The 16,940-nt window shown below is 37.1% G+C and overlaps 1 protein-coding gene across 1 annotated transcript in view; it reads left to right on the plus strand.

Moving 5' to 3' along the window:
- Positions 1-16,940, plus strand: part of DCN (decorin) — a 44,233-nt gene that overhangs the window by 13,106 nt on the left and 14,187 nt on the right. Inside the window, exon 3 of the mRNA XM_071552100.1 lies at positions 10,505-10,617. Within this exon, the coding sequence (XP_071408201.1) occupies positions 10,505-10,617 (113 nt within the window). The remainder of the gene's footprint in view (positions 1-10,504; positions 10,618-16,940) is intronic.

A 16,940-nucleotide genomic window follows, 5' to 3' on the forward strand; every position in this document is an offset into this window, starting at 1 on the left:
TGGCGATGCCGAAGTGAATGGCAGCGGGGGTTCGACGGACGGCACGGGCGGCGCCGAAGGGTACCGCGGCGGGGGTTCCATGAGCAGCACGGGCGACAGCGGTGTGGCAGAGGGGTACCATGGCGGGGGTTCCGCGAGTGGCACAGGCGGCAGCGGTGTGGCAGAGGGGTACCGTGGTGGGGGTCCCGCGGGCGGCGGTGCCCACAGCGATGCAGAAGGATGTTCAGGGGAAAAATCGCCCTGCAGAAGCAGGCTTTTTTCCTTTCTCTCCAGTAGCTCGAGGTTTTTACGGGCTCGTTCTACCTCTAACAGCATTTTCCTTATATGCATATGACGGAATTCTTCGGGTGCAGTTTGCACTAAATTCCACAAATCTGCCCCAATATTGTCACACAATTCTATGGAAAACGTGGAATTGGCATCTGTTAAGTCCCCTCGACTAAAGCACCAGTCCAAAAATTCTTGTAATGCTTGTCTTTCAATGTTTGTTTTTGTAACGTGAGCTAGTGTTTCAAATTTATCAAGCAATAAGTTTGTTTTAGTTGAGTTGGAATTTCCCACGTTTCTTTAACTCACCGGTTTGAAGGTCGTGGTTCTTTCAGTCCACGTTCTTCCAGCAGCTCTCTAGGCCACTACAAAAACTCCCAAGTTTACGGGAGACAGAAGCTCTCAGAGGCTTCTCCACAAAGCACCCAAAAAACCTGGGGCATAGCAGCTCTCAGGGGCCGCCACTTAAGGTTCTCAGCAGGTCTGCAGATGACTTCCATGTCCTCAAATCACATCGAGGGTCACCAATTGTTGCAGACCACGTGCTAGTGAGATTGCACAGACCAATATGATGTTCAAGCAAATCCCAAGTTTATTCAAAAACACAGGTAATATATGACCTCAAGTGACCCTGCCCTAAGTGCGGTGGTCTGACTCCAATTGGTTGAGGCTGGAAACATGTCCTTTTAGGGTGAAAATGAAACTTGTAAGGTGGTCATTCAGACCCACCAAAATCAGGGCTGCAACAGTTAGTCCAAAGAATATATTTTTCAAAATTTGCTGCCATTTTTTTAAAAATTATTCTTCCTGTTTTATATGCCTGAGGAAAAAAATTTGACAAATGCAAAATTCTAGGTCTCTTCAGTTGTATTTTATTGAATATACTCACACAGAACTTTATTTTCCTTACACTATGAAAGCAAAGTAAACAGATAGGGTATCACAGAATCACTAAATATTCTTGAATGTTGGAAGGGACACAAGATCATCAAAGTCCAGCTCCTGGCTCTGCACATGACCAGCCCCAAGAATCACATCATGCACCTATGAATATTGTCAAACACTTCTTGAACTCTGTCAGGCTTGATGCTGTGACCACTTTCCTGAGGAGCCTGTTTCTGTGCTCAACCACCCTCTGGGTGAAGAGCCTTTTTCTAATATCTGACCTAAACGTCTCTTGACACAACTTCAGGATGTTCTCTTGGGTCCTGTCACTGGTCACCACATAGAAGAGATCAGTGTCTGCCCCTCCTCTTTCCCTCACAAGGGAGTTGTAGACTGTGATGAGGTCTCCCCTCAGTCTCCACTTCTGCAGGCTGAACAAAAAAGTAAAAATTGCTTATTGGTTTCTCTGCAAGGAAAGAGGTGGAAACAATGAACAAAGGCACACAGAGAGCTTAAAACCAAGGACCATGCCTGTATGGGATTTTTTTGAGTTTTAGTTTTCTAGTTATGGCACCAATTATTAGACTCAAACAGCCCTGTACCTGATTTTGCTGCAGTTACTTTTGCTATACATGCAACTCTACTGTAAACCTCTTGTGCAGTGAATAGGGAGCAAAAAAGGTGAAAAGCAGGATTTTAGAAAAATACATGCTCTCTGCATGCATACTCGTGAGAGGGCACTCAGGAGAGCATCCCATACCATCTTTGTGTGTTTCCTAGAATATATTTGAAGTGGTTTTAGTTGCTCCAAAAATATGTTAAAGAGAAAATGGTTGCAGTTTTAGTTTTGATAAGAAAAGGAATGCAATAAATATATCTTTAAAAAGTAGTGAAAACAAGAAACTTTTTCTGTCCACCTGATTTCATTGTGATCTGAAACATTTAATGGCAAAAGTTCAAAAAAGACAGATTATTTATATAAATGATAGAGCTTGTAAAACATGTAAAAGTGTAAATGGGGTTACAGTCTGATTTGGTAATACAACGTTAGCACAATAGAAATGTGCAGTAGGGCATCCCAGAACCAGTTTCTGCTTGCAACTTCTCTACCACCTAAAATGTGAAAGCCTAGGACAACTTCAGTTTCTACGCTGGACTAAATATTTTCCCTTCTACCACTCTAGAGTAAGTCTCAGAAACTAAAGAAGCTCTTCATGAATTCTTATTTTAGGATGACACAGAAGAAGAGTGTGTACTCTCATTGCAGAGTATCTATCTTTACCTCAGGAGAAAAGGCAAAGAAAATAATTAAAATCTTACTGTTTTCAGGGTAAAGGGGCAAAATGTACTTTCTCTTCTTTATTTTTTCACTCTGTAGGTGAGAGTTTACATACTCTGAGCTGGAGATGACTGTTACATTTATAACTGACCTGGTGAAGGTCTAGCATTAAATGGCTGGCAAAATAAAAGAAGTTACAAATAAAAAAAATCCAATAGTTAAAAGGACATATACAACTTCATGCAGTAGAAAGAGGGAACTAGCAGATCTGCAGACTTCCTGATTCTGTCAGGAAATTCTCTCCCAAAATTTATTTAAATGTTATTCACTATGCTCAGACATGATCACAGCAGCTCCTTCCATTGTTTGCTTGCATGAGAGTAGGTTGACAACAATCCTACGACTTTTACGAAAAATGGCCAGGTTATGTTTAGAAGTACCTGAAATAACCATAAACATATCTCTGCCCTCAGGTTATAATAAAACAAGAGCTGTGCAATGACCATGTGGTCAGAACAGGAAGGAGTAATTTTGCTTGAAACCAGAGGAGATGTCCCCCAGATGACTCTTTATGACATTATATTAATGCTAATTCTGGTAAATCCCAAAGGAAATATTGAGGGAGCTATGCTCAAATTGTCATCTGTTGCCTGTTGCTTACTTAAATTGCAAAAGAGGTAAACATCAAATTATATTGCTCCAAAGGGTCATTCAAAATATAATTTGTTAGATAATGCTCACTTTTCTGAGTCACTGAGTCTCTCTTATGACTATTGTAAAATACTCAGAAGAAATAAATATTCCACCTTAATGCATAGCTACTCATAGACAGTACATCTGCATTGCATCCACTTTGAGTAAAGCCATTATGCACATGTTGTTGGCAGATTGCATGAATCACACAGGTCAGTTGCTGTTCTCTGAGAGAGTATTTTATGTCTGTAACGATCATAGTAGGAAATGTAAAGCTGATGATTCTAGGAGTTCATAAAACTCATAATATTTTATTTTAATTTTACTTAATATCTTAATCTCTGAAGTCTCAAGAATATTTCAGATTATTTTACTGCCTTTCTAAACTCCATTGTTTCTTGAGGAGGCATATACCTGCCAGATAATTGAAATTAAAAGTCAGTTAGAAAGAACACAGAAAAAAAATTGCTTGAATTTTACCTTTAAGAATGTATCATTACTCTTAGTACTACTGTTGGAGCCAGGAGGCTAAATCTATCTGTACCAAAAATGTGACTAGCACTGGAAAATAATTCGTAACATCTGTTGCTTGCAATATCTGTTATACTTCGAAATATGTGTTCGCTACATGGAATGGGTTGAAACAAAAGAGAGCAGTTAAAGTAATGCATTAATTTTTAAACATTAATTAGTACATTTATAATTATTAATACTTGCATAATGCAGAATTACATATTTGATCATAATGTGTGATTTTTTTGTTTTGTTTTGTTTTTGTTTTTTTGTTCCTCGCTATATTCTGGGAAGTAATGTTGTAAATGTTTGGGGAATCAAACCCGAGTATAGTAACAGGTCAGTAGGTCTACTATTGTGAGAGGCCACCTCAGCTGGGAATGAAGTTTGTTTTCTTGTTCTTTCCCATGGGAAGGATCAGACATATACAAAAATATTAATTTGTTATAAAAATAAGTTGAAAATGGATCTTAATGGAATATGAGTCTTACAGACTGCAGAACATTAAAAAAAAGTGATTGCAAATCAATTTTAAGGGGTATTTTAAGAGTCTTATGCATTCAAAAATGTTTTTTTAAAATCTCTTAGAAAAAATATTACTGCTGATTTCACAGCAAGAGAGGAGAAGGTGGAGAACAAACTTTTAATTTGAAAGTGGGAGAGAGAAGGAAGCTGTAGATATTTCTCTGCAGAAAAAGACAATGGTTTCTTATTTTATAGATGGTAGGCTGCAAATAATGAAGGTATTCCTATTTGCAAATCCTACACTATACAGAACAAATTTCCAGTAAATACTGTAACACAAAGCCTGGGAAAGTGTCGGTAAACTTTTGTAAGTCACAGCATTCAAAATAGTTCCTTGCCATCCTTCCAGAAAGTAGTCCTTGGATCCTGTTATTTTTCCGTGACTAAGTATCCTGACCCTGTAAACTTGCCATCGCCTCATTTGCCCCAGAGTCCACTCAGGGCATTGCTAAGATCATTCACCCCTGGGAGGATTGCTGTCTGTCCGTGGGATGCAGCAGAGCTGGGCTTGGAGCAAGCGAGAGCACACAGCAGTGTGCACAAGACAGCCTAGGCAGCTGCTGGAGAGGCTGCCTCCACTGGGAGTGCAGCCACTTATGATCACAGATGGGAAATACATGTAGGTCAGTCCAAATTCCTCAGCTGGCAGCAGCTGCTTGTGGAAACTGAGAGAGTCTTTAGAAGAGCCCCATTTTATGGCCTCTGTGATAATAATCATACGTGTTGCAATGTAATAACACATGTATCTGGGCTACAGCATTCAAATGTCTCTCTGCCTTTTGGCCCCTGCTCTCCAGCTGGGGAAGTGAAGGTTTACTCAGAGGAATAAGCCCTATCTCCGCTTGTTGTAAAATGGATAGGTGGAGGAAAAATCTCCCCCAATGCCCCAAACACACACAAAAATCAAACCACATGCCTTACTGTGCTGTAAAAATTGTTTATAATTGGCACTGTTCACATATGTTTTATTTTGACATTGTGGTCTTAGTGTGGCAAGGATGCAATTCTCAGGAAACTGTCCTCATCTCTGGACTACAGACTCAGACTTCCATTTGCTTAGTCTCCCTCACTGGCCCCATAAATCTTGCATTCCTTTTCTGCATAGTTGTATAGCTTCAGCAGAGATGTGGCTCCATGCCAAGATACAGACTAACTTGTGGCTCTCACTTCTGAGCAACTAGAGCAGTGGACTGAAACCTCTTCATAGCGAGGAGGACCTAAAATCCATCTTTCTCATTTGTGGGTTAAACAATTCCATGGCCATTTGATCACAGCTGCCATAGCTGAGCAGGTTGTTCCCTCAGCTGCAAAAGTAATAAAGCCTGTTGTGTATACCAAACCCCACAACCTCCTTCAGTTCTCATACTATCCCCAAATCCTTTCTATATCTCCTACACCTGTTTATCTGGCTAAACAGCAGCATGTGCTAGTTGGACTGGTGCAGTGCTGTACAGATGGCTAACCACTGTTTGATTCTCTCTCAAGGACCAGGTGAGGGATGAATTATATCAGTCTTGGCTTTCTCTGCCTAATTTCTGGTCTCATAAAATCTCCAGACCCATCTTCAGGAGGGTAGGCAATCACAGCAAAAGAGCCAGACACTGCAATTTGCTTAAGAAATTATAAAAAAAGGCTAGACGCCACAAGGATGTGATCCCACAGAGACAGCTTTGATTTCTGCAGCTTCTCCATCCTCCCACTAAGGAAGGGTTTCTGATCCATGCAACCTCGCCTCAGAAAAAGTTATTCTGGATGAGCCTTTCATGTGTGGGCCCTTACCTGCATGAAAGAAATCCATTAGTGGTCCAACTACACTGGATTTTATTGAGTACAGTGTGATTGTGTTTGTTATTTCAAATATCTGTGATGTAGTGAGTAACCATAAGAAAAATTAGGAATACTTTTAATCTTATCCTGGCTAACAAAAAGAAATATCCAAGCTTACTTATACACCCTTTTCTTTCCATTTTGTAGTCCTTTGGCCTATTCTCTTCTTTATGGATTTTTGTATGCGTGCATTTTTAGACACATACATGTACAATGGTGGGAATAGTTGATTGCTACAGGTTGATAATTTAAAACAGTGGAAGTTTTCTACGTCTAAAAATCCACATAGGATAATACAGTTCTGACCTGTGCTACAGGAACTGATAGCTGTACAGCTTCCATAAGGAAGTAATGATTTCTCCCAAAGAAATATTTTAGTGCAAACCAAAATGGTATTTGGACTAAGATCAGTGTAAACAAGGATTTTGGAAAGGTGGAGCTATACCATTTCTACTTATTTGTGAATGAATAGAATTTTTAAAAAGTGTATTTACTAAATTAAATTGTAACTGACTTAGTTTTATTCAAACAAAATAAATACAGACATGTATTTTCAATTTAAAATATGTGGGAAAGGCAAAAGGATCTAAATTTTTAAGAAGTTCTAAGTTAATCTTAGGAACCAGGGGCCTGAAATATTTCCAGGGAACTGAATACCAAACTGATTTTTCACATAAAATGATTTTTCACATAAAATCTCAGACTGCTCTGAGAGTTTTTCAAATGGCTTTTTAAGAAGCAAGCTATAGTGTATAAAAAAATTCATAACCAAGAACTGGAATATCAGTGTATAATGTTCTTAAAATGATTGAGAGGTGGCTCAATTGCAATTTTCCAACACCAATTCCCCATTTGTTAATATTACATAAATTTCACTGGAAGGAATTTGTAAGGAGACATGTGGCCATACTGTACAACATGGCTTCAGAAGTTGCATGGGCATCACTTGAGTTTCTCAGAAATGAGTAGTAATAAGGACAGCCCACAGTTACCCACTAATCTTCTGTCTCCCAGGCAGAAAAATAAAAAAATCCTTCTGAGATATAATAGTTCTAATCTAGGGGCCAAAAGCCATTTGAGATTCTGTTGGGATTGCAATTTTCTGCATTTAATTTAAATTCTGTCACTCTGCCATGTCAGTTCAGGCTCCTCCACTGACCTGAACCGGCTGTCTGTTGATCTGTCCTGACCAGAAAAGATAGAAGGTGGTGCAAGGTGGTGTTCAGATTCATACAATTATAAACTCTTCATCTGTTGGAGAGCTCCTGTTGATGTTGCTTTCAGCTGGAGGATGTATTAAACTGGTTAGTGATAAGGCAAGGTCTCTCCAGCAGCCATTGTGCATCCTGTATTTCTCTACATTTGGCTGTTCTAAACTCACATAAGTCAAGAAACAAAAGAATCAAATATAATGGCTATAGCTGGTTTTGTACACATTTCAAAACACAGATTCAGGAAATGCATAGCAGGGTATACCTGAGATAGGTAATAAGTTTCACACTTCAAGTGATGGCAACTATACTCTGCATGCAAAGCTAATTATTGTGTTGCACATCCCTCTAGTTTCTAGTACAAGACAGGAAAATTATAAATAAGTTTCACAAATGGATATTAGATTATTAAATTTGTCTTATCTTTACAATATGAAATATTTAAAGTCTAACTTCATTGGTTTCAGAAATTATCAGTTCCACTGTATTCATGGATAACACTTAAGTTTATAGAAGATGGCATGTGAAGCCGGAAAAGTACAGTTATAAATTTAGGTTGAAGTTTAGTCTCTGGAAAATTATCCCCTCAGTGGCAATACAAGTGTTCTCCAAGAGTTCCTACAAGGTATATTCCAAGGACATCACATAAAGTACAGCTCTTGTACCCTAGTGTCTGCTATAAACACTTATTAGAGCTACTAGTTTACTAATATAAATGTACTGACAAACAGAATATGCTAATATTACTTTGAATACGAATAATTAAACTCTTGTGGGTTTGTATTTATATGAGAAAAATGTTACAGAAGTTGCTAGACTGTAAGAACTTATAACAAAACTATGGACTTGAAAAAGTAGTGGTTTTTGGGTAAGAATATTTAGTTGTTGACATCATTCCTGTTCACTGAAGACAGATACTGTCCAAAGACAACCAACATACAAATTATACAGTATCACATTTTTATATATTTGGAACTCTAGTCCTACAATTCTGAAGGTAATAAGGGTTTTGCAATTGCTGCAGTAAAAATGAAGTCCGTGCCTGAATGAGGAAAGTTTATTTTAGTAATATGAAAAATCTTAATCCGTCTCAAATATTTATGCACTGAATATCAGTAAAATAAACAGGATGAGATGTGAGTTTTGGCTCTTGTTAGTTTATGAAGCTTTTACTAACTCGTCCAAAGCTGGATGATTTTGCTTTTCCAAACTCCTGAATTCTGGTATGATTAAAACTCAGATAGGTTAATTTATTTTGCATTGAATTTAAAAAAAAACCCTGATCCAAATATTTTATTTTTTTAAACTAGTATTAGAGAATTTATGAGTACGAAAATAAATGTCTAGGATTTTTTTTTTTAATTCAAACACCAAACATTTCTAATGATAGGACAACAAAATATGTTCTATACAGATTGATATTATCAATTCAAAAGTAAGATTAAAAGAAGTAAACACTTTTCAAAAGTTTAGGTCTTCTGCTCCCATATATAAATAATTTTAAAAAGTAATGTTGTTTCCAGAATTTACTAAGCAGAAAGCATCAGTAGTGGGATCTCTGAGATGCTCAGCACTTCAGTAGGTTCACACCAGGTGCCAAAAGATGAACTGGAGGCCTCATCTACATGCAGAAATTTTTAAGAAAATGTCCAAATCTATAATGAATTCTTAGGGCATCATTAATTGTAGTAAAAAACTTCAGTAGATATCATTGTGGCATTTCTAGAGTTTACAGTTTTACAGTAGCAACTGTAGAATAATGCTCTTTATGTAGGTTAAAGGATTAAATACAGTTCCAAATATTTCGTTCTTTTCATGGTTTGCCATGTTCCTTCCAAATAAGAGCCTACAATATTTTTACTTTGCATATATACCTATGTATTCTAAAAAAGAATTGAAGGAGAAGGGTTTATGCTTAACATAGGACTTTGACGGAGAAACCTCCATTCTGTGTGTGAAAACATTTTTGATGAATGTCAAGTATCACAAAATCACAAAATTGTTGAGTTTGGACCTCAGCTCCTGAAATCCTCAAGTCCACCTGCTGCTCAGGGGGATTGCTTAGGGCTGTGTCCAGGCAACTTTAAAGTATTCCCAAGGATGGAGTCTGCACAGCCATTGTGGGCAAAGCATAGCTTATCTCTGATAAACTTATCTCACTCTGTTTTCAATTTCATGCTTGAGATTAAAATATATAGGTTTTAAAAGATTATATATAGAGACATATATCTTTCAGCTGAGAAGAATATCATGGAGTCCACCATAACAGACAATGGTAATACTTGCAGAGAGGTCTTTCCCAGAAGATTTCAAGTGAAGCTTCAGGAGTATTAGTTAGGACCTTTACTGGTAGAAAGACTGTTCTAGCCAGAGAAGGCCATTTTTGTTAGATGCCCATACAGAGACTTTATTAAATTTTTCCTACCAACTATTCATTTAGCATCTCACATTCTGTTAAAAAAAAAAAAAGAAAGGCTGGTTAGGAAAGAACATTTTAATTTTGTGGTAAATCAGAATGACTATAAAAGATTTGTTTCATTCCAAGTCACAGTATGAAAAGAAAGCTGGGTAAAGCAAGTGTTATTTAACACTAAATAATTTAATTTCCATGACTTCATCAGACTTACATATCAGCTATTCAGAAAATAGTCCCAAAGAGATTCTTTCATTTAAACTCTCTGATGTTCTTTTGGCATTTGCAGTGAAACCAAGCAGTTTGTTCTCCAGAAAACTGGACATAGTTTCAGCTCAAAGAAAAGGGGGGAGGTGTGTTGTTTTGTTTTGTTTTGCTTTGTTTTTTAAAGTGTACTGTACTGCAATTTACTCACTTACTGCCGAACAGTACTTTTTCTGGAAATTATTACAATTACCTTCTTTCAAAAAGCCTTATACCTCTCAAATAGCAGGAAATGTTCTCTATCCACAAAAGCTTACACACTGCAAAATTAATAAATACCATATCTGTTTCCAAAAGTAATTTTTATTCATACAGTTCAGTGGAGTTAAACAAAGTTAGAAATAATTTTCCCAAACTAAATCCTTTGCTTCAAGCTAAAACTCAGACATATTCCCAGAAAAGGCATAATGGAAAAGTGCATAAATAAATTTTGGTTCTCCTTAGCAAAACAAATCTCTCTTTGACTGGTTGGAGAAAGAAACACTTTGAGATAAGTCTTCATAAACTACTTCGGGAAATGAGTTCTAGAAATGGTGTTTACTGAATAAAAAATGCTACTAAGAAAAGTACTGTCCCTTATTTAAGTTTCTTTCAAACTCAATTTTCTTTTCTTTTCCCTGTCATTAGGTCTGGAAAAAGTGCCAAGAGACCTTCCCTCAGACACAACTCTGCTGGACTTACAGAACAACAAAATCACTGAAATTAAAGAAGGAGATTTCAAGAACCTGAAGAATCTTCATGTAAGTGTATACATGAACTGGCATTTGCCAATAAAAATGGGGAGAAAATCTGGGTTTGGCCTGGTACTGCAGTTTTTAAGGAAACTGGTGAAATACTCTGTGGTTCTCCACCAATGCAGACTATTGATTTCTTTTCCCATTCCTCTCCTGCAAATTCTCTTTTCATATAACAGAAATTTTTCATCCTGTTTTCAGCTCTTCATATGTCTCCTGTGCATTCCATCTCCTGATCTTCATCATAACTTCTCTCACTTATTTATTTATGTTTTCAGTCTTTTTGACAGTCACTTAGTTATTTCTATCTCAGCCCTGCCCCCTCACTCACTTATTACTGTATTCCTTCCCCTCCCAGCTCTGAGCTCACAGAGATTTGTGTGTGCCATGTTTGTCAGCAGATTTTCTGTACTAATTTTAATTCAAAAAAATTTTCCAAATCCCTCTTCTGCCCCCTGAACTACAATAAAATTGTGGTTTTGAAATAACATTTTTATAGCAAAGCTCCATCTTCATCCTTCTTTACTTGCCAGTCTCCCAGCACTGCTGTCTGGTCTGCTCCTTGCTGAAATATTTTCCTTCCTGGTTTCTGTGACTCCTTCATTTTTTCTGGTTCAACTCCTCTTTTCCAAGTTTCCATCAGACAACTACCTTCCTCTGTTTCTAAATTTCTTTTGCTCTGTCTGAGGTCCTCCTCCCTGTCTATAGCTTTTATCAACATCTTGTGTTGAAATATTTTTCTTTACAGATCAGAACGCAGCTATTCTCTGCCTTTGAAAGTAATATCCTAACTCAGGAATATGTCTGAAAATATTATTTTCCCAGATTTTCGACCACTCAATTTGTTCTGTGTATTATTCCATGTGATCCTTTATTATTATATGTTTGGCTTTGTTTTCCTGGCTCTCCATAGTCTTATTCTATTCTATTCTATTCTATTCTATTCTATTCTATTCTATTCTATTCTATTCTATTCTATTCTATTCTCAAACAAGAAGCCAAGTCTCACTTTTTATCCATTACTAGTGCCAATATCAACAAAAAAGCACTGTTTTCAACAAGAATCTGCATTCAGCTACTCATACTTGGAAAAAAATCCTACAAACATTTACCTCCTTAATTTTTTCCAGTGTTACTTTTAATTTTTTTCCTTCAATCCAACATCTAGAAGACAATTTTAAAAAAAATTTCGAGGAATAGGCACAATACCAGTCTGTCCACAGAGAAGGGATCTGCATGAATGAATCATGATGAGGTTCATTTAATATAATTTTAACACAGGTGTATGTACTTGATCTAGTCACATAGATAACCTCTAAAGTGAAGAAAACCCACCTGCATTTACATCGAATTTCATTAGTCGAGGTTTGAGAATGAGATGACTTATTTCCCAGAATTTATTTTCAATTGCTGTCCTTGGCTACCAAACAGATTTGACACCCTAATTCCTGCCCATTTGTTTGGGTTTTCTTCCACCTTGGAAAGAAGTCCTGTGTTTTCAGTGAAGATTATCTACAAGGTGCTAAAAAAGACAAAAATCTTATCAGTGAAATTAACCTTTTAACAATCCTTCCTCATGAAACTGCATTAAATAAGTCAGAGTATGATATTGCAGGTAAAAATCAGTGCTCTCAGTGACTATGATTCCTATCCACTTGGCACTCAGCTCAGGTTTCAGTTACACATCCTGCTGTGAGTTAAGCGATTGTGAACTACTTTATTACATAGACGTCAACTATCAGGGATTTTCTTTCTTTTCTTTACACCCACCTTTCTTTCTTTCTTTCTTTCTTTCTTTCTTTCTTTCTTTCTTTCTTTCTTTCTTTCTTTCTTTCTTTCTTTCTTTCTTTCTTTCTTTCTTTCTTTCTTTCTTTCTTTCTTTCTTTCTTTCTTTCTTTCTTTCTTTCTTTCTTTCTTTCTTTCTTTCCTTCCTTCCTTCCTTCCTTCCTTCCTTCCTTCCTTCCTTCCTTCCTTCCTTCCTTCCTTCCTTCCTTCCTTCCTTCCTTCCTTCCTTCCTTCCTTCCTTCCTTCCTTCCTTCCTTCCTTCCTTCCTTCCTTCCTTCCTTCCTTCCTTCCTTCCTTCCTTCCTTCCTTCCTTCCTTCCTTCCTTCCTTCCTTCCTTCCTTCCTTCCTTCCTTCCTTCCTTCCTTCCTTCCTTCCTTCCTTCCTTCCTTCCTTCCTTCCTTCCTTCCTTCCTTCCTTCCTTCCTTCCTTCCTTCCTTCCTTCCTTCCTTCCTTCCTTCCTTCCTTCCTTCCTTCCTTCCTTCCTTCCTTCCTTCCTTCCTTCCTTCCTTCCTTCCTCCCTCCCTCCCTCCCTCCCTCCCTCCCTCCCTCCCTCCCTCCCTCCCTCTTGTTCTTCTGTCTTCCCTTCCCTTCCCTTCCCTTCCCTTCCCTTCCCTTCCCTTCCCTTCCCTTCCCTTCCCTTCTCTTCCCTTCCCTTCCCTTCCCTTCCTTTCCCTTTTTTTCCTTCATTTCCTTTCCTTCCCTTCCTTTCCTCCCTTTCTTTATTTATTTCATTGCAACAGATACAATTTAATAGTGAATTAAATCGGTAACTCTGCAGGGAAGAGATTTTTGGGCTCACTCCCAAAAGTACTCAGTACGTCCTTAAGGGTGACTGGAAATCACACAAAAAAATGACAACATTAAGAAAAGTTTTAACAAATAACCTTCAAAACCGAAATTTTCCTGGATTTACTCAAGAATAAACAATGGTTTTCTCAAGGTCTCCTTCCAACCAAAACCATTCTATGGTCTCCTCCCCAAAATAATAATTTAGTCATGTGGTACATTTATGTAACTAGGCACCATCTTTGCTCTCAGCAGGAATATGCCTGTGTAATAACTGGGAACCATTCCCTTTCCCCAACTTTCAATTAAATATCCATCTGAGTGATAATGAGAGCAAAATGTTTTTAGAAAATAAAACTCAAAAGCACTCTTGTTGACAGAACTCCATTGTCACTTTTGTTCAGAGATATGTGTGTGATTATCTATCTATCTATCTATCTATCTATCTATCTATCTATCTATCTATCTATCTATCTAATGTATGTGCTTTTGAATCATATGTCCTGATAAACATGGCTTGGCTTAATGTAACACAATGTGCTGTGTGATGTTCAAAAATTCAAAAATTTCTTAGACATTATTAAACCTTCTTACATTCTACTAAAATACAAGACTTAGAAAAATTGCCATTATTATTTTTCCAAAATCTAAAATCAGAAACTGGAGGTAACCTCTTTCAGAAATTGGTCACTTAATGGAACAATTCCTTAAATCCCAATTTTCATAGAGGTTGAAAAAAAATAACAGTATATGCAGATTATTCCTTTTGAATAATCCTTTTAAATACCTTCCTAATACCGATAGACATCACAAACTACCACTGTAATAGTTTTAGAAGAGGTTTTCATTAACAAGTTGGGTTGAACCTAATATTCAACTTGTACTAAAACACAGAATAATTAACAAGGAAAGACAGGAACTACCTATAACTTGCCCATCAGCACAATGTCGCTGCTTATGCCCTATACAGTACACAGCCATAGCATAGAGCTGAAAGAGAAATTAGAACCTACAAAAATATTCTTTGTATTGAAAATTTTCCTAAGTAAGTAAAAGAGTAGCTAAAATTTGCAGCTATGGAAATAAGGCAAGCAACTACAAAATAATGCCTCTAAGGGAATATTTACCTGTAAATAATACATTCCTGCCAGGAAACACAGAGTCAACAGTTATAGTGATCTTGATATTTTTATAGTTTTAAATTATCCAGGAAAAAGTGGTTAAATTATTAATATTGTAAAAAACCCCCTCAGACTTCACTCTATTTAAAATTGGAAAATTAGCTTGGTTTTCCCTTTTTTTTGCAGACAACGTGAGAGAACAGGGAAAAAATAGAAGACAGTCTTTTTTAAGAGTGGAGGACTAAGTTCTGTGATTTCAGAAAATTTGTATTATGAAAAAAACTTGCTTACGGCTTAGACCTGTGGCAAAAATATCAGACAGATGCTTTTGGAAAAGCCAGGAAAAATGTCTTCTATTTCTATGAAACTGTCAGAATTTTCCAGGCACACTGACATTTCTGGATGGAGTTCAGTACTTTGACCCCGTGGACACAGTAAAGAATCCAAAATACTACTTGAGTAAGCCTTCATGTAAAGTAAAGGAGGAGTATACGCAAAGAGCACAGGGAGTTGCCTGCTGTGTGGCAAAGCCAAAGCAAACCAGCATGATGCCTGACACTTGGAAAAGGAGGTAAAAGAAATACTGTGTATTAGATCACTACAAGAAGAGCACAAACAACAGAATAGTGATTGCATGCTTTTCTAACAGGAATTTTTCAATGGCACAGTGTTAGTACAGCAGGAGAAGATGAGTGCACTATTGGCCTGAAATCAAACGGAACATTACTTAAATGAAGCTTGCAGAACTATGCAAAACCATGGTTGTACATACAACAATGTTAAAACCAATCTTACTTAAACTGAGGGAAAAGACTAAAGAGAGAGAAGATTTAAGACTGGAACCTCAGGTTATGACCATGTCCACACTAAAGGATTATCAACACTAAATGTATGGGCAAAGAAACTGAAACATCCTTGGTAGTAATAGCAAGTGCGAAAATAATGTATTGTTTTAGAAAAGTTTCACACCATCTTTCTGAAAAAAAATAAAAAAATCAAGTGAGGAAAAGTTGAAGCATCTTCCAGGGATACACAAAAACTCCTAACAGATAAAACAATATTAATGGAATAGTCCAGTCTTCTGATGACTCATTACAGCTTCAGTTCCCTTTTCCCAGGCATAAAGAGAGGTTAAGTAAACATAATACTTTGTAAATCACAGAATGAAGAATCAGTAATCACTGCTATACTGTAAAAAACACAAAGACAGGTATCTCTGTCCGAGTTCTACTTCTGAACTCAATTCCTGCTGACATCAACGGCAGACATTCTTAAAAGGACTGAGAGATATCTATTTTAAATTGGACTTTTTTTTCTCCTGTTGGTGCAGCCATAGGTTTTTATCAAATATTCTGAGGGGAAAAAGTGTTAATCTTTCTGGAATACAGCACTCCCTTAGAGAGTTTTCCTTTCCTCAGATTCTCCTTTGTATTATGCTTAATACACAATGACATTTTCCACTGAAAAAAGCATTCAACGCACCACATGCACACAAAACATTTTTCCTGTACAGTAGGTAAAGGTCTTTTCATATGAGGAAAACTACAGGACAAAATACTTTGAGAGATCCTTGAAGTTCTGGAGAGAGTCAGCATATTAAGCTAATGAAAAAAAGGAAACTTTTATAGAATACAAAAGTAAAATAATCAAGAGAATTGTGATAAATTTAATTAATGAAAAAAATTGCTTGCCATAGTAGATGAAGACAGACTGAAAGAAAAAGGAAAATGTAGAGCCAGCTACTCCCTCATCATCCATGCAAGTCATGTTGCATGAGAGTTACCAGTGAGAGTTCAAAGGCCAGGCTAACCAGATCTGAGCAGGCTCATTGGTTTTGTGAGATTATTCAACAAAGTACTGTGTATGTGATCAAGCTAATTCCCACAGATTTATTTTGTCTGTACTAATGGGTAGCTGTTTCAGTGCTTTGCCACCTTCTTCCTTCACAGTTCATTCTTCTTTTCCATATTGCTGCTATGTCATCTCTTTTTGTTTGCCTATCGTAGCTATGCCCTCTTGATCCTAGGTTTGGACAATTAGAGAAGAATGTCAAGTTCTGGAATTTGTTTGTTTTTATTTTGTGCTCTTCAGTTGCTTGGCTGTTTTTCCCTAAGTGTACACACACTCCTAAGACTTTGGTAGAAAACTTTGACTATATGTCCTGGTTACGACTATGACTTAACAACTGAAAAGATAAGGCAAAAAAAAAGGGACAATTTTGTTATTGTTTTTATTTAGATGCCTAGCTCCTGGGCTTACAGTTCTTAAGACATAACTGTTCCTAGCAGAACCATAATAAAAACCAGGCAAAAATGTAACACATGAACCAGGAAATTAAAGACATTCCATTGAGTAAGTGGATTGAGCTTTCAGTTTAAACCCTCAAGGATGCATGCATCATTAAAAAATAGATAGGTTAGGTAAGAGTACCATCCTCCACTGGCAAAACAGGTGTTTCACTATGTATTATGGCTGATAACAGTTTGCTGATCATTTTACAGTTCAATTTTGATTTTGTCAAGGCTCTCACTTCAAATAATTCTTAATTAAGATGAATGAGGATCAACCCCCCTCAGAACAATCACCTGATATTCCAACACAATGAAATTGCACACACAAGAAAATGAAATCCCCTTC

The sequence above is a fragment of the Pithys albifrons genome, chromosome 3 (assembly GCF_047495875.1).
Source record: "Pithys albifrons albifrons isolate INPA30051 chromosome 3, PitAlb_v1, whole genome shotgun sequence".
Taxonomy (NCBI): domain Eukaryota; kingdom Metazoa; phylum Chordata; class Aves; order Passeriformes; family Thamnophilidae; genus Pithys; species Pithys albifrons.